The following is a 26,481-nucleotide window of genomic DNA, read 5'->3' on the forward strand; positions in this document are numbered from 1 at the left end:
TACTTTGGCCATATAATCAAAAGACAAGAATTATTGTAAAAAATTCCTGTTGTAGGAAAAGATTGAATGCAAAAGTAGAAGAGAATAAGCAGCGATGGACACGAATAGTGTCATAGAAACAATGAACATGAATTTGGACAGACGTCAGGAGATTGTGAAAGCTAGAAGGACCTGGCGTGGTCCTTGGGATCAGGAAGACTTGGAGAGGACTGAACAGCAATTCTTTTATAGCCTGAATTATGATACCAATGACTTAGTCCATTCCATAATTCTTATTGGTTTCCTTAATGCACTTTATCAGAAAACCTGTTTGCACCCTTGAATATAAACTAAGTAAATTGGAAGAATCGAGATCAATGGGGTTCTGAGAAATTCCTGCCCTAAGCAATTAATGGATTAATCAGTGTTGTTTATTGAACACCAACTATTTTCCCAACCCTTGGACATTCCTGGGAGTTCCATAAATTGCAAAGGACAGTGAATTTGGATTCAGAAAGGCTACAGGTGGAATGAGAAGAATTCACCAGTTGTGTGATCCTGAGCAATTAAACTCTTCAAACCTAGGTTTTCTAATCCGGTTATGAGAATAATAGTAATTTCATTATATATTTTACAGGGCTATTGGTAGGCTTAAATTAGACGACAATTTTAAAATGCAATATGTCAACATGCTGGGAAGGTAATGAAATTCCATTATGAAGGGGGAAAGGAGTGCTTGCAGCCAGAATAATTGAGTGTTTCCACCACAGAAACAAGCATCTACATTGCTGATGTAGATGCCTACAGTAGGCATAAAACCACACAGAGGTAGAATAATAGAGTTAAGGAGAGGGAGACTAAGGAATAAAAGAGTCATTTCAGGAATTAAGGAAGATGTTTCATTAGGGAAATATTATGGGATCCAGTGGGTGGGTGGGTGTGTGGGCAAAAATTGTGCCCTGTTGGGAATCTTCCCTTTTGGGAGATGACTCTGTCCTGTCAGGGTGTGTCCTGCACAAATCTTCTATGCCAAAGGGTGTACCATAGAATTGATCAACAATGCCAACCGTGTGCCAGGCAACAATTGGCAATGAGGACAGAAAGACAAAAGTGAGACAAGTCCTGCCCACATAACACACACACACCCTTATAAAAAGGAATATATATTTATTTATTTTACAGATGGGACAGATATTCCAAATAGCATATGTTAAATGTGAATGAACAATATAGATAAATAAGTGGTACCTGAATTCAGAGCTAGGAATGATTTGTAAGGTCTAGGGGTTTTGGAAAATGAGTTGACCATGTATCCATTAAATATTTACAAAAATTTCCTTCTATATACATTATCTCACTGGGTCCTCCTTTTAAAGACCTTATGTAGCAGGTAAGACTTCACAGGGAGGATACAGAATGGGTGCTCCAAGAAGAGAAGATATAGATTTGAAAGCAGAGGATAATTGAGGTTTGGATATATAGATGTAGGAGTCATCTGCCTTGTTAAACCCATGGGAGCTAATGGGGCTCCTGAGAAGAAAGACGAGAAAGCTGAGGACAGAATCTTCGAGGATTTATCACTTGGAAAATGGCCTTTGAAAAGCGCTATTTTAGCAAGGACAATTTGGTGTGTCAAATTAATTAGAAACTGGAAGGGCAGTTGCTCCTCAGGAGGGGAGAATATAAGAATAATTTGATGAAGGTTTATACTGAAGTGGTGGGAATATAAAGAAATGGGTATATGGGTGACATTTTGAGGAAAATATCAACAGGATCTAATGATTTTAGGGCAAGAGAATGATAAGAAATCATTACTCACTTTAGAGCAGCATAATATTGTGTACATAGTAGACAGTCAAATATTTAGTGACTGACTCAATCAAATTTGAACAAATATTTACTTATTCATAATTCTGCTTGTGTGCAGTGTAATTCATCACATTTCTAGGCTGTAAACCACCATCTCAACTGTTCGTATAGTTATAGAATACAACTTGACTTTATTATTCTGATTCATTGTAGCTTATATAATATATAACCATGCTGGTATATCCACTGCATAAAAATATTCTAGTATCAATGAGAATTGTTTCTATTATTTATTTTTAACATTCCTTTTGATGGAGAAAGAAAAAGAACATTAGCTCCTATCTTTGGTCCCAATTGCTATTAATTAATTGTGTAACTGGGTTGGCTCATTCATAGAATCCTAGCTTAAGTTGGAAGAGGCTTTAGGGGGTCATCGAGTTCAATCCTCATGTTCATTTAATATATGAGGAACTAAGGTAGAGTGAGGTTAAGAGATTTGCCTGGAGGCACAAAGGTACTAAGTAGCTGTATGTAGCTCCTTGACCTCCAACCAAATCTAATGTTATTTTCTTAACTGTTAAATGTTTTGCCTCTTCTCTTTATCTGACAAGGAAATTGTCACCATAGAATGAAATAATAAATAATCAAATATTTTAAAATAGATTTTTTAAAAAAGATCTTGCAAATCATTTACATGATTCCTCAAGTATTAATGGAATATATATATATATATATATATATAATGTGATAGGAAAAAAAATTGCTTAACAGGGATGCAGGAGATTTGATTTCTGGTACAGTTTTCCCAGTATTTTTCAGCAAACCTAAGGACAGTAACTTTGCCTCCCTATGGGCCTCAGTTTCATCATCTGTAAAACAAGAAAGATTTAAACTAATTTCTAATGTCTTCATTTATGGGCTGGATGAACATTTGCTTGGCACTTTGTATGGGAGTGATTCTTACCTCAAGTATGGGTTGACCTAGCCTTCTAAAGTCCCATCTCTGAGATTCTGTGAGTTGTAGGGAGTAGTGAATTGTTGCTGTATCAAAAAGCTTCTTGTCATTTGCTAATAAAACTTCTAACTTTGTTTATAAAATCCATAAGATAATAATAACCTCTAGCATTTATGAAGTGCTTTAAAGTTTGTTGAGCATGTCACAAATATCTCATTTTATACTCAGAATAATCACCAGCATAACCTTTAAATAGTGCTTGTTACCTGCTAGACACTGTATTAAGCATTTTACCATTATCTCATTTGAACCTCACAACAAACCTGGGAAATTTGTAATATCATTATTAACGTCCTTATTTTTCAGATGAGGACATTGAGACTGACTTGCCCAGGGTCACACTGCTACTATTAAGTGTGTGAGGTCAATGAAATCTTCCTGACTCTTTCTGGGTCTAGCTCTCTCTCCATTGTATCATCTAGCTGTCTCAGGAAGAAGAATGTTAGAGATGAAAGAGACCTTAGAAACCATCTAATCTAATCCCTTTATTTTATAGATGAAAGAACTGAAACTGAGAGGTGGAAATGATGTGACTGGGGTCTGATCTTAGCTAGAGGCAGAACTAGGATTAGAACCCAACTCTCCCATTTCCCAGGCCAATACTCTTTTCACTATACCCCCTTTAGTCTTTGGATTATGTCAGGATGGGGATAAAAGGTAACATTGCTGATTATTTTCTTTGTCTTCTGTATTCAAGGAGGAAGATGAAAGCTCGAGCTCCCCCTCCTCCTGGAAAGCCAGCTACGACTCCAAATATCCATAGTGGTCAGAAATCAAACAGAGACTTGGGAATCCTCCCTCAGCAGAATCTTGTCAACATGAAAGAAAACCTGAGGAGCAGCATGGTGGATGTCAATGTGGTTTTGCCCAATGGAGTGGAAATAAAGAGTGCTGTCAATGGGAGGTGAGAATTTGTGGGTCCCTGAATCGTTTGGTATGGATTAAAAAAATGGTTAACACTCTGCATCTAGGAGGGCGTACGGTGTTTAGTTCTTCTCTAAATAGATCTGGATTATCTTTCTTTGCCATGGGGCATATGAACCCATGAGAAATAAGGAGATTCAGATTGAAAAGTTCTTCCTGTTGGATAAGTACATGGCAGAGGGTTGAAGCAGAAATCTCTTTGACAACTCGGAGATAAAGATGTTAATGCTCAGCAACTGAAAATCCACCTACTCTATCACTACCTTTGGACTAGGGATAAATTCAAGGCCAAAATGGACAGTCTCAAGAAAGCGACTCATTTTAATACTTGTTAGGCACCTGTTATGTGCTATTGTGTTATTGTGTTAGGTGATGGAGACACAAAGATGAAAACAAAATAATCCTTTTCCCTATAGAAGTATATAATTTACTGGGTTACAGTGGGCATAAATATAAAATAGGTATACATATAACTCAATACTTAGTATCTTTAGAGTGGTTTCACCAGGGATAAAGTCATATCTACTTTGTACAAGAGTCTGGCTACTAAATTTCACCATCCTCTGAACTACCAGGATGAGGTACCCTTTAGTTCAAGTTTATTCAAACTATTCAAGACTATTCTACCAAGTGTCAGACATTAATCTTCTAAAATTTTTATTTTATTATGAATGGCTACAAGGTTATTTATTATTTTTATGTACTTTACTGCCCCTAATTTGAAGCTTTCTTCATTTAAACTCAGAATATGTTGAATTTAATGTCATCAATAATTTAGATGAAATAAAACAAAGGATCCATAAAAAACTATTTTAAAAAAGAAATTCATCACAAGAAAAAGAATCGTATGGCTTTTTTTAGGCTATGTATCCATTTACTGGTAGGGAAGCAAAAACAAAAGAAATTTCATAAACAGACTGCCAGTGTTTAATCAGAGTATTTCCAGAGCCAAGGGACTTGAACAAACTCTGTTGAATCAATAGCTTTAGGTTAAGAAAGGACTTTAGAATTATCTGATCCAGTCCCTATTCAAAGTATCAATCCTGTTGTTTTGGAACGATTATTGACATGTTATTTTGACACTATCAGGTCTAAAATTGATCAACTATATGATACAATAGGTTGAATACTGGGCCCAGAGTCAGGAAGACCTAAATTCATATACAGCCTCAGAAACTAGCTGTGTGACTCCAGGCAAGTCATTTAAACTCTCTTTGCCTCAGTTTCTTCATCTGTAAAATGAGGACAAAATAACACCTATCTCTCAGGGCAGTAATGAGAATCAGATGAGATCATCATATATTGCTTTGTAAAATTATAAGTGTTTTATAAATGCAACCTATTATAATGATGATATAAATATTTTTAAATGATGCTCGGACGTAATTAGGCAAGGATAAAATACAATTAGAATATATATTTCCCATGTTTTAGGGAAAAATCAAATTAAAAATATACTTTAAAAATTGAAAAAGCAATTTTATATTAGAATATTGCCATACCTAGAAAGTTGTAACCTTATTTTCATGACCTTTATATAATAAAAAATGTAAGAGGACTTTTTTCAGCTCACAAAAAAGGAAAAAATGGTCAATTGTATGCATATATAATAAAAAAATGTACTCCATAGTTGAGTCAAGTAATTTATTAATGTTTACTATGTCGTAGGCATTGTGCTAAATTCTGGGAAAGCAAAGAAAGGCAAAAACCATCTCTGATCTCAAGAAGCTCCTATTCTAACTGGAAAGACAATGTGTAAATAACTAGATACTTCTCAGATATATACAAAGTAGATGGAAAATAATCTTGGAGAGAAAAGCACTAGCCACTAGGAGCCTTGGAGGGATGAAGAAAGGCTTCTGTAGTGAGATTTGAACTGAGTCTTGAAGGAAGCCAGGGATACTGAGAAACAGAAATGAGGAGGCAGAACATTCTAGGCAGGAGGCAAAGGCATGAATGCTGGAGATGGAGTGTTAAGTTTGTGGAACAGATCAGTAGGTCAGTCAGTGTAGATGGACTGTAGAATTCATAAAAAGAACTAAAGAGTGAGATGGAGAAAAGACTCACTTTTGAAGAGTTCTAAATGCTTAGCAGAAGAATCAAGCCTTTTCTCTGCAGGTAATAGCATTAAAAACTCCTGTTTAGAAAAGCCACCTTGTGGGGCAGCCAGATGTCTGAGTAGATTGAGAGCCAGGCTTAGAGACAGGAGGTCCTAGGTTCAAATTTGGCTCCAGACACTTCCTGCCTGTGTGACTCTGGGCAAATCACTTAATCCCTATTATATAGCCTTTATTGCTCTTTTGCCTTGCAATCAATTCATGGCATTGCTTCTAAGATGGAAGGTAAAGGGTTGTTTGTTGTTGTTTTTTGTCACCTTGGTAAGGTGAATGGAAGAGAGACTGGAGTGAAAAGCGACTAAAGGCAATGGGACCAATAAGAAGGTTATAAAAATAGCCCAAGTGGAAGGTGATGAGAGCCTGGATGAGTGGATTTCGGGGGATTCGGGGAGAATACGGGGACACATACAAGACGTGTGTTGGGAAGAGGTTAAGAAGGTAGTAGACATTTTCTTAGAGTAGTATATTTAAATGCCCAAAATAAAATAGCTGGCATTACAAAGGAAGCCAGATACATTGAAATACAGTCATCAGAATATTAAAAATATAAGTTCATGTATTCTAGTTCAGAATTTCTGACCTTTCATTATTCAGAAGAGGAAATTAGGTCAAGAATAGCTAATGACATAACATCCTAAGATCTGATTTTAAAGGCTGTATGCTTCCTTTAGGAAGAGAATGTTTCATTTTTGTCTTTGTATCCCCAGTGCCTGGCAAATAGTAACCACGTTGTAAATACTTCTTAATTGATGATTAATCCTCAGTTACAAATTTATTGATTTTTTTTTCAATTTCTTGATCCAACTTTATTTTTAGTGCTTTTATTTTAATTGGAAATAGAAAGGTATTAATGATTATATTTCAGGTTGTTGTTCAGTTGTGTCCCACTTTTTGTAAAGACCTCATTTAGTTTTCTTGGCAAAGATGCTAGGGTGGTTTGCTATTTCCTTCTCTAGCTTATTGTACAGATGAGGAAACTGAGGTAATTAGGTTAAGTGACTTGTCTAGGGTCACACAGTTAATATGTGTTCAAGGTTTTATTTGAACTCAGGTCTTTCTGACCCAGGCCTGACACTCTATCTGCTACTCCTCCTAATTCCCCCTATTTACCATAGTATCTAGTCAGGTGTTTGGTGTATTGTTGTACAAATTAATTTAAGTATGCTGCTTGTCTTTCCAGTGGTATTTGGCACTCCATTGACATACAGATAATGGATAATGGTGTGGTAGTGGTGGTATTACTCTCTCCCTGCTTTTATGCCACTGATAGATGAATTGAATATATCATTGTAGAACAAAATCTAAGACCTAAAGCAGTGTCTTTTTTGCTCAGTGTTCAAAGACTGATTTTTAAAAAGCAGGAAAGGTGTTGCTTATATCATTTTAAATTTTTGAAATGCATCTCACTTTATAAATAAAAGAAACCTCAGAGTTTGGGAAAGTGCAGAATGCCTGCCCTCACAAGAAAAGAAAGACCTCAAAATATTTTTAAATGCTTCTTTTTGCTTCTATGAGCTTTTACAGTCAGGAACAAGATATTTCTATAGAATTCAGGGGTCTAGTACTGCAGCAAGATGTGACTCTGGAGAAATTGTTGGAAGCCTTTTAAAAAAAACATTTTTATTTCTTCAATGTTATGAAAAAGAAAACAGGGAAAACCTCCCCAAGGTCTCCTGTCAGATAAGTGAATCTCAAGAAGGCAACAAACAGCCCACCTTAAGTAGGTTGTGGTGATGATAGATTCTGCTGGTGTAAGCTTTTGCTTCAGGCTTTAGATTTACATGTGATATTGTTTAATAATACAAGAGTGGCCTGGAGCCACATTCCTTGATCCAAATTTAAAATCCTTGTGCCATATTTAAAATAATAATCTTGATTTTTATTCTCTTGAGCATGAAGTATCTTGTACATTTTTCCTGTTTCTTTTAATCAGTGGAATTGGTAAAAACACATAAGCCTCATGGATAAATTAATAATAACAATATTGGATAAATACCATTTTACATAGTGTATTACTGTTTATAAAACTCTTTATCATTTGGTTCTCAAAATAACCTTGTGAGCTAAGTGCTGTTCTCATCCCCATATTGTAGATGAAGAAATTGAAAGTGAGAAAAGTTGAGTGTCTGGGGTTACACTAATAAATGAAACAGCGTTTATGCTGGGGTTTTTTTGATTCTGAAGCTGGTACTTGATCCATTCACTTCACTACCTACTCATGATTGTGTCTTGGATATATTCCTTCCATTCATAATTGCTAGCTCATAAAGAATATGAATAATGATTCAATAATGCTGCTCCTACAATATTTAACATAGATGCAGAATAAGCTATGTGTATGGGATAAATAAGCAATAATTAAAAGAGAGAAGGCACTGGAAATAAGAAAAATATAAGATACACAGAGCCTCAGAGATGGTCAGGGACAAGGGACTTAAGTAATTCCAAAGGCAGCCCCTCCCTCTTTTGGACATCAGTTGGTTGTTTGTTTTCCCTCCCTTTTCTTCTTTCCAGCTTAAATCTGTGTTTCTATAGTGGTATCTAAACACGTTTTGTATCATTTCTTTGTCCATACATCTATCTACCCCAGTCTATCGGAGGCTTTTACACAGTAATATATGATGATCAGGAGAGGAAAATTAGACTGGGAATTCAGTCTTTAAACTATTCTTAAGAAATTTGCTTTGAAATACTTGCAGAAGTGGCCTTACTGATGTCACAGATAACTGATTAGCTGTCATCCAGGACTCAGCCCATGTACCTCTTCACATAAGAGCTGTCCAATTAATATTGCTGGAATTGATTTGATTAATTCTTGAATCCATCTAACAAGTATTCTTAAGTAGAACACAAATGTGAAGGGAAAATCTTTGGAGAAGCAAATGCTTATACCAAAAAAAATGAAACTGTAAGGGAAGAATGGCAAATATTTTGAGCTTTGGGGTAGGTGATGTCATTTTGATATAGATAATCAGCTACATATAATATCTGGAATATATTTGAAAAGAGAAGATGGAAGGAGAGGTTACCTCCTTTATAGTGGGGTGGAACTTTCTTGAGCGTCCAAATCGCTGAGCGTGACACCCTATAGCAGTATAGAGATTTTACGTCCTAGTTCTCACATAACTCACAGGGTTCTTCCATAGTCATTGGATATCCTTGATCTGAGAGAGGTCATTGGGCATCCCAGCGCCTACAGGAAATAAGAGACTGGTTTACAACTAGTGAGAGAGTCTCCTTTCCAAGGGAAACCTGCAAGGGAACCAGAAACCTGTTGTTTATGTGGCATTGACCCTTATGTTCCTTCCCTTCTGGGGTAGGTAAAAGAAGGGAGCAGCCCCAGGGATCTTGGATGCTCCTTCAGAGCACTGCCAGATGCTGTGCACAGGTTGGGAGCTTTGTCATAGCTCCTGCCAAAACCTGAGATACTGAGCTCACTCTGGATGGAGAACCTCTCTGCCATGATGGTGATGGTCTTTCTGGACACTGCTGTGTACTTTATAGTCCTTGACAAATGGAATAATAAAAAGACTTCTCAGCCCTCTGTCTCAAAAAAAAGAAAGTGGAGTAGTGAAAATTCAGAGTTAACAATTAAGAAAACTACTTTAGATTTGTTTGTTTTCTAGGGGAAAAAAGTCCATCCGAAAAGTTGATTTTGTTGGGATCAGATAGAAATTAAACCCTGCATTTTGGGGGACAGCTAGGCAGCACAGTGAATAGAGCTCTGGGCCTGGAATCAGAAAAACTTCATTTCAAATTCAGCCTCAGACCCTGACTACCTCTGTGTTCTGGGCAGGTCACTTATCTACTGCCTAAATCAGTTTCCTCAACTATAAAATGAGAATCAATGAGATAATAATTACCAAGCTCATAACAAACTGCTTGGTATATAGTAAGTGATATATAAATATTAACTATTATTTAATTTAGTCCTAGATACTTACTAGCTATATGACACCTAGGCAAGTCAACCACTGCCTGCCTCAGTTTCCTCAAGTGTAAAAGAAGAATAATGGTAGTGCCTCCCACATAGGAGTTGTGTGAGAATCAAATGAGATAATAGTTATAAAGCATTTAAGAGTGTCTGACATATTAGCTTCTTAATAAATGCTTTTCTCCTCCCTTAAATGGGCAATTGCTTATATAAATCATCTTGAATGATTGGCCAAAATCCATTTTAGCACTAGTCAGTTGGTCAAAAAGCATTTAGTAAGTGCCTGCTGTCTATCAGGCACTGAGAATTCAAAGACAAAAGTGAAATAGTCTTTTCCCTGAAGAAGTTTACATTCTCAAGAAGGGAGGCAATACATGTTTGTATAGGTATGTATATATATACACATATATATGTGTGTGTATGTATATATGTACATTGATATGGATATTTATATAAGTTATATGTATATATGAAGATTATTATTAAAACCAAATTAATATTTGAAGGTCCCATGTTAGAATTTTTTAAGGTAATTATGTTAACTTAGGGGTTGAGAAGCTTTTTTTTTTCTATTGAGGGGCCCTGACTGATAGGAATCAAAATAAATTTAGGGTTTTTCTATTGAGGGGCCCTGACTGATAGGAATCAAAATAAATTTAGGGTCATATACAAGTAAATACTATATAATATTTCAGGCACCTGTGATGACTCCCTTCACTGAGGCAGAATAAAACTCTGTAACTTTAATGTTATAAAGAGTTGCAGCAGCTGAAAAATTTGTCATTGTGAGCTAACTTTTCATAACCCTCACTAACCTTAAACTTGTCTTTGAATAATGATGATGGTGGCAATGATGATTGACAGGGACAAGGACCGTGGTCGTCGTGGCACCTTCCTTTTTACAGCACTATAATGTTTGTATAGCACTTTGCACATTTTATCAACTTTGAGCTTTACAACTGCAGCAGGAGGTAGAAAGCACTGGATTATTATTTCTATTTTACAGAGGAAGGAACTGACAAATGTACAGATCTACAAAGGGATGTGCCCATGATTACACAGCTAGGAAATGACATTGATAGTATTTGAATCAATGTCTTCTTGACTCTTAAATTATCCACTATACCACACTGATTTTCAATAGACCTGTCTTATGGAGACCCCTTTCAGAGCCTTGATATCTTTGAAGGCTCTGCCAGAACTTATATTCCTTTAGCGTCCACTTTGAGATGGCATCTCCATGCCTTGAAGACTTCTGAGAGGAGGCCTTGAATCGTTGACACAAGTAAAAAGCAACAATTTAGTTTTTTAGAGATAAATAAACCTATTGCTGATTTGAAAAGAATAAGAACTGTATAGATGAAACCTTGGAAAGTATATGGAATATTGATGGGTTTCTGTTACATTTTATGGCAAGAGAGGGACAGGAGTGGGAAGGCAGAGAAAAAAAAGGGAAGTGAGAGAACCAAAGAGCAGCAAAACAGAAAAGGATAAAGGGAGAGAAGTGCCAAAGAGATAGGAAAGAGGTATTTATTAGCAAAAATCTAAAGGAATATAGGTCTTCTGATACATCTTCACTTGGATACTTAAAATAAATTGTCATCTGTTATCACTGCCTTTTTCTAATCAATGGTTTAATCCTCACTTAAACACATCATTTTAAAAATTTATCTTTTTTCCCAAATAAAGCCTATTGTTGTTTTTTTTTCATGAAACTTAAGATATTTTATACCTGTAAAGGTAAGACCTTTCTTTGGGGAGGTTAAAGAGAACCTTATAGATATTCCCCCCAATTTATTCAAATTTCCTACATAGGTATTTAACTTTGCAAAGCTATCTCATTGTCCTATATTTAACCTTTAAAAGCCTGTCTCATTGTTCTTGGAAAGCATGGAGTTGTTGAAGGTAGTACTTGAGAATCCAAGGCAGAGATTTGCCATGATTCTTAAAGCCACAGCCCCAAGGTGGGCGGATGACACTGAACATGCATTTTGTTTTGCTTTCTAGTTCTATATGTAACTAAACACCAGCATATTAGCAAAGGACTATATTAAATATTGAAGCAAAAGATGAGCATATATTTGGGGGTGAAATGTTTAGGGAGGAGCTGCTGTGGGAATCCAAAGTCCTTTGGTTTACATGAGATTAATGACTCTTTAGATGGGAAAATTTCCAGTCACTTGGAAATGACTCTGCAATGAGAAATAAAATGATTGAAGGGAGAGGAAAGTGACTTAAGTCTTAAGAGCATTTTGCAAGGATTGTTAACTTAGAGTGCCAGCTAGGTCCCTATAAAGTTGGAAGGGACCTTAGAGATGACCTGACTCATCCCTTCTCAAACTACATCCCATAAAACCCTGGGATTCCAAAGGGTTTCATAAAGAAAACAGTTTTATCTAATAATGGATATACACACCGAGTAAAGATGCTTGCTTTGATATCTGTGCCTGTCATGGACAATGTTCACATTTAGCCAGGGCAGAGAACTGTCAGGTATTGGTTGTAATCAAATGTTTCTCAAAAATGTTTCTTCTTCACTACATACAATCGGACGTGATCTGCAATCAAATACCTTGGCAGAACATGTCTAAATGAATTTTATATTCTTATCTTTAGCAAATATTTTGGGGTAACCCTTCCTTATTAATTCACTTAGCAGATGTTGCTCAGATGCATGATCCTGGGATAGTCCCTTGGAATTTGGGGGCCTCAATCTTCTCATCTGTAGCATGAATAGGTTGCCCTTAGGGTCCTCTAATTTCTTTTCCCACCCTACATCTGGTGCTCTGAATGCTGAAGAAATAATGATATATGAATGTAATGGAGTACCATTTTTGATGTATGAAATAATGAAAGTGATGGTTTTAGAGACACTTGGAAATTTTATAGATCTGTTGCAAAGTGAAAATGAACAAAATCAAAACAGTTTTTCTGATAATTTTGGAAAGAGTTTAGAAAGACATGATCAATGACCACAATTCCAGGTCTGCAGTGGTGGTCCAAGTGATGCTTATCTAGACAGAGAGGTGATATGCTCAAGATGCAAAATGAGACCCACATTTTTGCATTTGGCCAATGTGGGAGTTTTGGCACCAGTTTTTTTTAGTTTAGTTCACTGTTGGGCCCTAAAGGTGCAACTTGAATTCAGACCTTTGTGATACCAAGACCAGTTTTCCATCTACTAAACCAGGCTGCTTTTCCTTATGTAAATTTTGTTTACTAAAGTGACTACAATATTGTTCTCATTGGTAAAAATCCACTTTAGACCTCACAAAACCTTTTTGTACCTCCATTTTGTCAATCTTGTAATGTTATTTTATAGTTATCTGTATCAGCAATTTTAAATTACTAAATTATTGCTTCTTGAGAATAAGGATCCTATTTTTTCTAAACCTTGTATCACCCCTGGGGTGTAACAGTGACCTCAATGTTGAGGAGCTTTAATAAATGTCATATTTTAATATAGTAATATATTAACATTTTAAGCTTCTTTTTATACCTATTTTTAAAAACAAAACATCCAGTGGTCATAATTTTATCTAAGAGCCATGAAGAAAGACTTTCAACACCACAGAGGACAACCTGAATATTCCCACTTAGGTCCATGGTGGAATATGCCTTTCTTTTCAAGAAAGAAAAAATACACGTGTTAAAAACTTAACTTTAGTAGTTTAGTTTAGCAGTCACGGACCTAAAATATATTTCAGAATTTGGTTGCCAAGCTAGAGCACCAGAGTACTCTCCTTACCTAGATGTTTGTAGGACCCCACTGTGAAGTCTTGAACATCTTCATCTAGGCAGTATCCATTCATGGGTGTAATAGTGCCAGACATAAATCATATGAAACTCTTTAAAAGCAGCTGCCATGATGGTTGATGGGCCATTTTTTCCAGCCATTTGGGGATGGGGTCCAATAGTCCCACATGGCAAAGATAATGGACCAGATTAGTGTATCTCCACCAATTCAGAAGGGAAAAATAATGAATTGTCACTCTTCCAACACAAGAAATCCCTCATTATTGGCCTTCTCTGGGGCAGGACAGGTTTGTTCTCAGCAATGGGAAAATTCATAGCAAGCCTTTCAGTGATCCCAGAGTCTCTCCTTTCAGACACACCTTCCTCTAATTAGATGTTTCAAACATGCTGCTAATCCCTAGAATGACAGAACAGAGATTATAGCTTTAGTAGCTTTTATATTTCCTATGTGTTAAGTTTGCAAATTAATCCAAATATTTGTATGACAAGTCCTTTAATTTATTCATTTACTTTTATAAGGGTAGCAAAGCCTGAGCATGGGAGGGGAGTGGACATGCTGTTAGTAAATGGGAACAAGGACATTTTTCTATTCCTATAAAATATAATGATGACAGATTTATTGAAGGGAAGGAAAAGATTCAATTTCACTTTCCCCTTTTCCCCACTTTATACTTGGCTTCAATTCCATCAATATTATTTAGCACTTACTGATTTATGCAGGGCACATTGCAAAGTTTCATAAATGCAAAGCTATTAAAAAACAGTTCTTGTCTTGAAAGAGCTGATATTCTATTGGGGGAATACAAGTTTTAATGCAAAGATGAATAGACGATAATTAAAATAAGAACATACCACCTAAAATAAACCTCCTTTAGGAGATGGCACTTGAGTTGCCCTTTAAAGGAAGTCAGTTATTAAATGGAGGTAAGAAGGGAATGAATTCCAGATAGGCTGACCTTTATAAATGTGATTGAGTAGTGAGTTTTTAGAACAGTTAGCTGGCCATGTTGAGTGGAGAAATACGAGATAGTCTGGAAATGTAGGCTACATCTAGATTGTGAGGGGCTATCAATGCCAGGCTGAAGAGTTTGTGTTTTATCCTATATGCAAAAAAGGAGCTATTGACAGTTCTGGGGCAGGAAACTAACACAGTCATGCTGGTGCTTATTCAAGAATATTTTGACATTTGTTTGAAGGATAAATTGAAGGTAGTGAAGAATGGAGGTAGAAGGAACCAATTTAGGGACTTTTGCAATAGTTCAGGTGGTAAGCAACAAAGGATAGACATCTAAGAGATGTGGAAGCCAAACCATTATCTGATTTCAGAGACATTTAGCACAGTGCCTGGAATACAGAGGGTACATAATAAATGTTTATTGTCTTGACCAGTGACTCAGTTCAACTCGTCTTTTTCATTTGTCTTATTTTTGTCTTTAAGTGGTATACATTCATTTTTGCATATGCACAAAGTGCAGTAAAGAAGACAGAAGCCTTTTTTCTTAGATAAGTTTTACAGAGTTCTCATTTATACTATGTATTATTATTTGTTTTTGATTCTAGGTTATATTTCCTCATAACTCTGAGGAAATGCCACATGAATCAAATAATATTTTAGTAATCCACTTTCTGGCCATACTATCTAATATTTTAAGGACTTCTGGCCTTAGCAAAATGGGAATTTCCTCTTTCAACCAAAATCAAAATCTATTCCTCCATTTGGAAAAAATCATGATAGTCTGGCTGAAAATATCAGTCCCTTGGAGGAAGCTCCATCTAATGATGAAACTCGTGGAACCTTGCTGGGCTGGTCCTTGCATGATAGACACAGAGTTCATTGCCAGGCCATCTTTGAAGCCTTTCCAAATTAGAAAGATCTGTCAGAGCTTGTAATTTGCTTTGATAGCCTCATAGAATCTACTCACGTGCACCATGTTAAAGCATCCAAGTATGACTTTATTTCTTCTTTGGACTATTCAGTGTTCATTCATTCATATCCTAAAAATTTGAAAATGGCATATCCGTTGTTTTGATTGGTTAAGTACAGAATAATTTTTAAAATGTCCAATTTTTATACACTAAAGATTCTGAGAATACGTGAAATTATATTTAGCATGATGGAAATACTACCTAAAAGTGGTACCATGGAAAGAGCCTTGAATTTGGAGTCCCAGGACCCGAGTTTGAATACCAATCCTTTCTCATATTTCCCTTTCACATGTCACTAAACCCCTCAGGGCAGATCTGTTTACTCATCTGTGAAATGAAATTTGATTGTATGACCTCTAATAGCTAACCAACATTTAGCTAGCATTCATTTAGTGCTTTAAAGTGTAGGAAACATGTTATCTCCCAGCCCTGTAAGGTGAGTGCTATTATTATCCCATTTTACAGATTAAAAAACTGAGGCTGAGTGAAGTTAAGTGCCTTTCCCAGGGACACAGAGTGAATGTCTGGAGCAGAATGTGAGTTTTCCTATCTCTATGCCTAGCACTCTACCCACTGTCCCACCTAGCTCCCCCAAGTCAGTTCCTCTAGGGTCAATTTCCATTCAAATCTATGATCCTCGACTTGTAGAATATTGCTTATGGCTTTGTTTTGAAGAACTTAATTTGTTCAGACAACAGACATGTAAAAGACTTGTTAGCACTGTTTTTATAACAAACTGGTGGAAAGAGCACTGGGCTTGAAGTTCCTACTGAGGTCAAGATTGGCTCCACTCTCTTTACAAGTTGCATGACTAGACGCGTCTCTCATTTCCTCATCAATAAAATGAGGTCAGCAGTACTTGGCACTCTTTGGCTTCTGGGGTAGTTATGACAAAAGTGCTTTATAAACCTTGAATCATAACAGTGTGGGACACTCAGTAGGTTGTTGAATTAATAAATATGATAGTGGGAGAGGCCCCACAATGCCATGGAAAGGGCACAGACTTTGAAGTTTTAGGACTTTGCTTCAACTCATGTTGCTACCTGTGTGACCTTGGGCCAATAACCTGACCTCCTGGGCTCAGGTTCCTCATCTATAAAATGAGGATTTGGGGATTAGGGCTAACAAATTCCTGATGGCAAGCCAAACACCTGTATTCCTTGCTATTGCCACCTGGGTAAAAATACCCTACTGAATGGATATAATTTGATTAAGGAAATAATAATTAGGGGTAGAGAATAGAGACCAGACCTGTGATTTCATTGATGTGAAGACTTTCTGGATGAGGAAATTCTTTCTATTAATGTAGGTTGTCAGCTTCTCTATGAGTAACTGAGTCTTAGATTATTGCTCCAACTACTGAGAGATTAAGTAATTGCCCAGGGTCACAAATTGGGTATGTGTCAGAGGTTGGACAGGTGCCTAGGTCATCCCAGTCCCAAAGCCACTTTTAATCTCAATCTCTCTCTATCTCTATTTCTCTCTCCCTCTCCCTTTATCCCTCTCTCTCATCTTTCTCTCTTTCTCTCTTTCCCTCTCTCTCATCTCTCTGTCTCTCTCTTTTTCCCTCTTCCTTTCTCCCTTTCTCTCATCTTTTTCTTTCTCTCTTTTCCTCTCTCTCATCTCTGTCTCTCTCTCTTTTTTCTTCTTCCTTTCTCCCTCTCTCTCATCTTTCTCTCTCTCTTTCCCTCTCTCTCTCATCTCTCTGTCTCTCTCTGTCTCTTTCTTTCTCTTCCTTTCTCTCATCTTTCTCTCTTTCTCTCTTTCCCTTCCTCTCATCTCTCTCTCTTTCCATCTCCTCTTTCTCTCTCCTCTCCCTCCCTCCCTCTCTCTACTTCTCCCTTTGGCTCTATCTCTCTGTCACTGTCTCTGTCATTTGCTGGAAGGTATAGTATTTACACAGGTTACTATAACTTGATTCAAAGAGGGAGACAGCTTAACTGAAGGGCTTTTGGAAAGGTTTTGCATTTGGAGGTGGTGCTTGACTGAGATATGAATGAAGCTCTTGTATCCAAATAAAAAATATATCAGAAAGTTATAATTTCAAATCCTGGGGAAGGAAAAGAAGCAGAAAGTTAGCTGGGAATTTTAATGTAACAAACAAATTTAAAATAAAAAATAATCCTGGTGATGCTACTTATTATGTGTCTGACTTTAGATAAGTCACTAAACCTTAGTTTCCTCATCTGTAAAATGAAGATTTTTTACTAGGTGAAATTCTGTAGTCTTATTTAAGCTCTAAATATAATGATATTGGTATGTGCTTAATAAAGTATTTGAACTGAATTGAATTGAATCACTCTGATAAGCCATCTTGAGCAGATGATTGCAACAAAACCCTATTGTATTGCAGTCATTCAGTGTATGTGTGTAAATGGTGTCTCCATAAAATATGTCTGTTCTTGGAATAGTGTTCTCTGCTTATTATTCATTGAAATAACAGAATTCATTTAGACCAGACTTTGATTTTCTCATGGAACTTAACAAGAGGATACACACACATTCCTACATAAGCTACAGTAATACAAGACAATATGGCACTGCATGCATTTGAAAGTTTCAGGCTAGATGCCATGTTAAGGTCCAAGGTAGAAAAGGTTATGTCCATGAGTTGCTTCACATTCCTGTTTTAGAAGTAATGAGACCTATTCACTTATTCTTCTATAATGAGTTAATGTTTACTCTTACAAGGAATATCCCATCCATCCTTCCTTGACTTGTAGTCATTTTTTTTTGCCCATTTCCATTCAGGTGTCACTGAAACTTAGAATATGCTTTAAGAGGTATGATCTGAGATGCTAGGACTATTATCAAATCTCTTACCAAGTGAGGTTGGTATGTCACCATGGTTCAAAGCCTTTTTGTTATCCTTGACTTCTCATTCTGCTTTTCCAAACCATGAAACAGTTCATTGCCATTTTTTGTTATTTCTACCTTCATAACTTCTCTTGCATCCATTTTCTTCTCTGTACTTGGTTGGCCACCAGCCTTAGTTCAGTCCTTCATCATCTCTTACCTGGACTACTGAAATAATTTAAGAATAGGTCTCATTGCCTGAAATCCACCCTTTATACTTCCACTAAGTTCATTTGCCCTAAGCATAGACCTATCCCTATCACTCTTTACTCAGTAAACTCTAGCATTTAAAGTCTTCAGAACCTGGATTTCATGGGCCTTCTTCTACTTTCTCAGCTTTTATTTATATCCGTCCCCTGCCTTATCCTGTACCAGAAAGACTGGCTTTCTTGTTCTTTCTCAGACACAATATTCCATCTCTTATCTCTGTGCCCTTGTCCTGACTGCCCCGAATTCTGTCACGGTGCTTTGCATATAGTAAAGAGTTTACAAATATGTTGTGATTGATAGATTCATGAGAAGATGGTCTAAACTGAGATGTGGGGGGCAGGAGAGGCTAGTTCTAAGTATTTATTGGTATTGCCACTACTTACCTAAAAATTAATTTTAGTAGTCCCAAAAGCTATTGCTTTAGTCTTTCTCAAGCAATACTAGAGTAGAAAAAAGAATAGCCTCTCTTTTATTGTACTAAAGTATAGGGAAGTTGTAGCTCCTTCTAATAACCATGAATATTATTTAACTTTGCAGTCATGCCATGATGGATCTGCTGGTTGAGCTATGTCTCCAGAATCACCTAAATCCAGCCCACTATACCCTGGAGCTCAGGTCTTTGGAGACCCAAAAACCTTTGAGTTTTAAGCCAAATACTTCGATTGGGACTCTTGATGTTCACACCATATTCCTGAAGGAGAAAGTCCCTGAAGACAAAAACAAACCAGTTCGCCAGAAGGTGCCTGAGGTAAGTAGAACCAAAGGTTTGGATCATGTTCCTAAGATTGCTTCTTGTGCTTGAGGTTATTGCTTTTCCAGTGACATACATAAGCTTCTGGAAATGGGACATGGAATGTAGACAGTATTGCTATCAAAGGATAGAAACCAACCCTGGTCACAATGATACATTGAGATAATGTTGGGAAAAGGACACATTGAAGGCAAAAAAATAAACCAAAAAAAATCTTTATTTTCTGCCTCTCTACTTTTTTCATATATATTGGGAGAGTTTTCCCTATCCAGATAAACACGTAAGGGAGCATTGACTTATCAGAAAAGACTTTTAGATTTTAAAGAAGTTTTATTTTCCATAAAGTTGAGTATCACTTATGCTTGATAGATTTTTAGGAAGTTAATGTCTGAGTAACGAGAAAAATGGAAAAGAATAAATTTGTGAATATGTGAGTGTACCGGCGTAATTAACTTTTACAGTATCATTCTATTTAGAAGACATCTAAACAGGAAGAAATTAATTTTAGTTCTGTTGCTAATTAAAAGTAAATCTAGCCCTTTGGGTAATATTAATATATATTCTAAAAAATCTTTCACATGCATGTTACTTCAGTGAAAAGAAATTCAGTAGGGCCCCCATTGGGGATGCATTCCAAGATTTACTGAAGATGGCTGCAAGGGAACACCTGTCAACCCTCCCCACCCCCCTCTCTGTGTGTATATATGTATATATATATATAAACATAAACATCTATGCTTTCTCTCCTCTCCTGCACCTTGACTAAGTTTTTCATAGTCCCCCACTAAATTTTTTTAAAAGAAAAGTATTAGCAGAAAAGAGATATTCCTCCTGCCATGGACAACTCCTTGAGGTGACTACAACTCTGGGCTATAAGGCAGTTGGCCCAAGACTTAAAATTTTAGTTAGTTCTCTTTAACACTCTGAAAGTGGTACCAGGCTTCTGGGATTTGGCCATTTTACCTAGGTAAGCCTTCTGAATTATTTGGGCTGAGTCAGTTCTTTGTAGTGATATAGAATCAGCTACAATCTAAATACTTGCTTCTTTCTCCTGATTTCACTCGATTTTTTAATCTTATTTTCTGGGTTTAAAAAATGTGTTTATCTACCTACATATCTGTCTGTCTGTCTGTCTATCTATCTGTCTATCTATCTATGGAGCTAGGTGAGACAAAGGATAGAGCACTAGGCTTGGGATCAGGAAAATACATCTTTATAACTTCAAATCTGACTTCAGATACTATCTGTGGGGACAAATCGCTTAACTCTATTTGCCTCAATTTTCTCATCTGTAAAATGATTTGAAGAAGGAAATGGAAAAATCACTCTAGTATCTTTGCCAAGAAAACTCCAAATGGAGTCACAGAGAGTTGAACACCACTGAAAGGAATAAATAACAACAAATATATCTATATATCAGACATTTATGTGTTTTATGTACAATATACAAACACAAACATCTGTGTATATATATGCATATACAGCCTCATCCAGATAAAGGAATATATATATATGTGTGTGTGTGTATGTATATATATATATATATATATATATATATATATATATATATATATATATATATATATATATGATGGTTGACTTCTTAAGTAAAATGCCTGATGGTGATGGCCTTTCTTCTTTTTTTTTTTTTGGGTGGTTCTCTTGAAGTTGAATTATTTTCACCTCTCTAAAGCTATATTGATTTCATAAATCCACATGAGCCTATTCTGTACGAATCTACTCAGAACAACTGAACCACATTAATGTGTATTTGGTGTTGAATTCTTAGTTATTTCTTGGTTCTTAATTGTCTTTCTTCACAGTCCTGTCACTTTTCCTTGTTATTTAATGCAAAGATTTCCAAGAAGGATTTAGTTTTTGGCACCTCCCTTTTGCAGTGTTATTGACTACAAACCTGTTGGATTTTATAGAAGCATTATGGCAAAATATGCATCTGTCTTCCTTATTTCACATCTTTTTTTTGGGTGGGGAAATGTTTACAGCTTCTTTTTCTCTGATGTTTCTATTTTAGAAGTCTGTGCGGCTGGTAGTGAATTACTTGCGGACGCAGAAGACCGTAGTACGAGTGAGCCCTGATGTCCCACTGCAGAACATTCTCCCAGTTATTTGTGCAAAATGTGAAGTCAGCCCTGAGCACGTCATTCTCTTAAGGGATAATATTGCTGGGGAGGAGCTGGAGCTTTCTAAGTCCCTGAATGAATTGGGGATAAAGGAACTCTATGCATGGGACAACAAAAGAGGTGAGACCAAAGTTGTATTGTGTACTCTTTTCCCCATCTCTGGGTAATGCTATATCAGTGAACCTATGTGACTTACCATTCTATTTGCAGTGCCTTGTTTGTTATTCAAGGCAGCGTTGCTCACTTTAGTCATTAAAAAGACTGAAATTTTGCCCTACATTGGGGTGGGGAGAGGGGAGTGCTATGGGGAATATTTACTCATTTGCTTTTTTTCCTAGCCTTGGCTAGACCCTTCTGACTTAGACCACATCTCTTAGCCTTGCATAAACATTTTCTTCTCCAATATCCCTGCCCTTCAGGGATATGAGAACTGTTCCTTTCACTGAGAAATAATCTCTGTGTCCTCCGAAGTATCCCAGCCAGTACCCTGTGACTCAATTGTTTTCTGGATCTGTGATTTCACTGATAGATTGCAACTCACCTGCCCCTTCCAATTCTTGTCTTCCATAGAGAGAAGATCTGATCAATAATTCAGAGGCCTCCCTCTAGGTCACTTAACATTTACTGGGTACCAGAGCAGTATTAGGGTTGTACTAAATCAGGGGGGAAATAATATATGGACACCTGTATTGCTTAGAAGAATGTATTTGTAATAGAACATTAAACAGAGCATTGAGGAGTTCAGACGGAGAGATTACCCTTTTCTACCTCAAGAGGAGATCAGGGCTAGACAATTTTATGTATGTCATTATATTCTTTCTTGTATTACAGTTATTTATTCCTGAGACGTCCATTCCTTCACCCTGACTATTCATCCTCTTTTTGTTGATTACAGTTTTTCACTTGAATCTTCTCATCTTGGACAAATTTCTTAATGTCTGTGGGACTTGGTTTTCTCATTTGTAAGATGGGAGGGTAGGACTAAATCATCTCCGTGGTGCTGTGATCCTATCATGCCAGAGTTTCAAAAAGAATAATTCTTACTAAACTGAAAGCTTCACAAGGGTCAGACTAGCACTTTAATTTTGTCTTCTCCAGAATACTGCAAACTTAGAAGGCATTCAAAAAGTGTTCGCTGAATTAAATTAAGAGAGAAAAACAAGATAAATGGAGGGTGTGAAGTAGGAAAAAGTATGCTAGAATATTTATATTTATTGAGAAAATGGAGCTAACGTTGTGGGAGTAAAGCCACTAAATGGGACTAGGAGCTCAGAAGGAGTTTGGTTTTAGTATCATAGGGAAGGCGCTTAACTGGTTTGAGACCCAGTTTCCTCACCCTTTAATCTAGATTACTGTATATAATAGTACCAACCTCATGGAGATGAGAAAATTCAAGTGAGATTTCATTTTAAAGTACTCTGCATACATTAAAAACATTATATAAAATGTGACTCACTCAATAATCATTTATTAAGTGCCTACTATGTTCATGGGGATAAAGAGACAAAAGGTGATCCCTGATCTCATATAAAGACAAAACAAGGTGTAGACATGAGAGTTATTAACAAGAGGGAAGGCACTATAATTAGGAAGGATTGGAGAAGTCTTTATTTGAAAGATGGGATTGTAATAGGGACTTAAAGGAAGCCAAAGGAGTCAGTAGGCAGAGCTGGGGAGAGAGAGCATTCTAGTCATGTCATTATTAAGACAAGTAAAAATAGCAAGTGCTGAAGAAAAGTCTTGAAAAATTACTTTATTATTGTTTTCGAAAATCATTTTAGTTGATTCAGTTGAGTATTTTTGTATTAACTATGTGTCAAGATTTTTTTAAAAACTTAATCAAGGAAGGGGAAGATCTTGAAATTGTACCTAATTTTAGAACTAACAAGAGAAACTTAATGGATGAAAATGTGTTTTAAAAAATTCTCTGGTCTGCACAGATTCATGATTTTTAAACTTGCTTTTCTCTTTCCTCACACTTATTTTTCATTTTTCTAAGGATATTTGTTTAGTAACTTATATTTGGGTTTCCCCCCCATGCTATAATCTGTGATTATTTGAGCTCAACTTGAAAAACAGTTATGAAGCAACCTACAAGGTGCTAGATATTTGCCGGGTTTTGAGGATTCAGAAGTAGTTTCTATAGGAGGGCCTTCTCCCAAGAACCCTACAGTTTAATAAGGAGAAGGACAAAAGCATAAATAACTGCAATGTGGGATATACAGGAGAGGGAGGCCAAAGTACTATACCAGGAGTAATTTGAGGAGAGAGAAAGAACACCTTAACCTGAAGGAAGGCTTCATTTGAGTAGGCCCTCAAAGAAAAGAAAAAGTCAAAATATAAGTATAGCCAGGACCTAATTAGTGTAAGTAATCCTCCAAAGTGGCTGCGTGCTTTCAACTTCTTACTCTTCAGTTACAATTATGAAAAATTGGGTGATTGCTTCCTCCAGCCCAATGCACAAATCTGTGCAGATTTAAATAATGCACCCAATTTAGGAGATTTTTTATCTGCATTAGTTGGACCTAGTTGTAATGCCCTTCATAAGATACAAAGGAAAATTGGAGCAGAAATGTAGAGAGGAATACAAGCAGGACAAGCACCAAGGACAAAGATGTCCAGCCTGGCTGAAATGTAGGCTAGTATGAGATATGACAGGATGGGTAATGTGGAGTTTGCTTGCATATAAGAACTTGAATGCCATGGGAGAGCTTTTGAACTTTTGAGTGGAGGAATTACAAGATCAGAGTGGGATGAGGGTTTCACATGTGCAAACCCCCCTCTGATGATGCCATCCGGTGGAAGATGCTGTGGAACCTACTTCTCAGAGACTGGTGAACCAGAGCATCAATTGCTGGTTTGCATTGGGAGGTTCCATGCCACATATTCCAGTGGCTACGTAAGCAGAAAGACTGGAGTCTTTTAAGCATCTTGACTCAGTCTCTGTGGGGCTTTCCATATATCTAAGCTGATCTGGATTCCTGCAGGTCTGGATCCCAATCTCTTGCATCCCCAGGCTGGATTGGAGACTTGATTCTCTGCCCCTAAAACAGAAAAGAATAAAGGAAACCAAAACTTCAGACATGTATTCCTTGGGGCCATACAGCCTAAGAGGAAGTAGAGATACCAGGGCCCCTCTTCCCTTACAGTATAGTTTTAATAGCCAAGAATGAAGGAATGTGGGACCCACAGCCATGTTAAAGATGCTGTGTATCTTTCTGCCATTGCGGCCATTGGAAAGAGCTATTCTTGACCTTGTGGTAGACCAGCACAACATATCCATATGTGCTGTATTCTCCCAGAAGTAGATCTCTAGCATCATCCATGTAGATAGCACCATCCTTGGTGGTCTAAAAAATGTGTCAAACCCCTCTCAGGTAAAGTAATAATAACTAAGAAACAACCAGCAAATTTTTATTGAGTCAGTTACTAGACATACAAATTCATAGAATTAAATAATCCCTGCTCACAAGAAGCAGCTAGGTGCCTCAGGATAGAGAACTGAGCCTGGAGGCAGGAAGAAGACCTGAGTTCATATCTACCCTCAGAGGCTAGCTGTGTGATGCTGGAGGGGCCACTTAACCTCTGCTTGTCTCAGTTCACTGGAGGAGAAGAAGACCAACTATGCCAGTATCCTTGCCAAGAAAATCCCATGGATGGTGTGGTCCATGGGGTGATATAGTCATATATGATTGAATAACCTCCCACCATGAACTTATTCCAAAAATGATGTTCACGACAAGGTGGATAGAGAATATCATGGAGACGGAAAAATCATTTCATTATCATGGCTAGTTCTGGAAGATTTGAATCAGAGTAGTTATCATGGAAGTAGATAGGAGGGACTAAGATGTAGGTGAGATTGTAATGGATAGTTTGGTTAGGATGTATAGAGATAACGGAATGGGAAGAATGAGAGATGAGTAGACACTTACGAACCAAGGAAACTGGGGAGATTGTAGCACCATGAACAGCAATGTAGTTTGGTGGGGTGGTAAGATTTGGTGGAGAAAGTCATATGTTATAGAGCTAGAGCTAGAAGGGACAGTAGAAGCTGAGTCCAATGCTCTCATTTTATAGATATGGAAACTGAGGCTTAGAAAGAATTAAGTGACTTGCCAAAGGGTCACACAGCTAGGAAGTATCTATGACTGGATTTGAACTCAGGTCTTCTGGCTACAAGCCCTATTCTATTTCACTTCAACATTTCACTCAAAAAAACCCCAACAAACTAGTGAGTTTTATTTTGGGAATATGCTGAGTCTGAGGAATTGGTAATAGCCAAGATTGCAAACATTTAAAATATAGTGGGAACCCTAGAGAAAGCCTGGGAATGGAGATTCAGATTTTGGATTCCTCTTCATAGAAGGGATTACTGAAGCCATCAGAATAAATGAAATTTCTAAATGGATGCCTATAGAAAGTGAAAAGTGGCAAGGCCAGCGTATTAGGGGACAGGAGGAAAAGAAGTAGCCAGTGAAAGATAAAGATAGGAGAGAAAGAATCCCATAAGAAAGCTGTTGCAGAAGCCAAGGGGGAGACAAATTATGAGAAGGGAAAATGTGTCTCATGCTACAGAGGAATCAGGGAGAATAAAGACAGAAAAAAAAGGTGAAGAAAGTTCATCTTGGGCTGTTTTCTTCCTTTATCTGCCTCCTCCAAAAGGAAAAAAAAATGCCTCAAAGAGCACAGGTTTTCTTTCCTTAAATTTAAAAAAAAAAAGGAAATATTTTGGGAATAATGAATCTTGGTGTTTTTTTTTCTTTCAACATACTTAATAAATGAGAAAATTCTGGAGGTCTTCCTAATATTCCCATCCATGATACGGTTATATGTCATAGGATAATGGACCCAGAGCTGGAAGGGACCTTGGAAGCCATCTAGTCTATAAACTCCTCATGATATAAATGAGTAACTGAGGCCCAGAGAATTTGAAGGTAACGTGAATTTGCCCAATTATTAACAAGATGGTGAAATTACAGATATTTTTTGAAAGATAAATGCGGAGCATTCTGCCAGGGTCAGATGAAACCTGGTTTCAGTCGTTGATCTTTAAGCCCATG

General features: G+C 36.9%; 1 protein-coding gene across 9 annotated transcripts in view; it reads left to right on the forward strand.

Annotated features, from left to right (window-relative positions):
• Nucleotides 1-26,481, forward strand: part of COBL (cordon-bleu WH2 repeat protein) — a 345,155-nt gene that overhangs the window by 103,493 nt on the left and 215,181 nt on the right. For all 9 annotated transcript variants that reach the window (XM_007500391.3, XM_056804833.1, XM_056804831.1 and 6 more), the window contains 3 exons: nt 3,501-3,707; nt 19,064-19,274; nt 21,310-21,538. In XM_007500391.3, coding sequence (XP_007500453.2) covers nt 3,501-3,707; nt 19,064-19,274; nt 21,310-21,538 — 647 coding nt within the window. The remainder of the gene's footprint in view (nt 1-3,500; nt 3,708-19,063; nt 19,275-21,309; nt 21,539-26,481) is intronic.

Source organism: Monodelphis domestica, chromosome 7 (genome assembly GCF_027887165.1).
Source record: "Monodelphis domestica isolate mMonDom1 chromosome 7, mMonDom1.pri, whole genome shotgun sequence".
NCBI lineage: Eukaryota > Metazoa > Chordata > Mammalia > Didelphimorphia > Didelphidae > Monodelphis > Monodelphis domestica.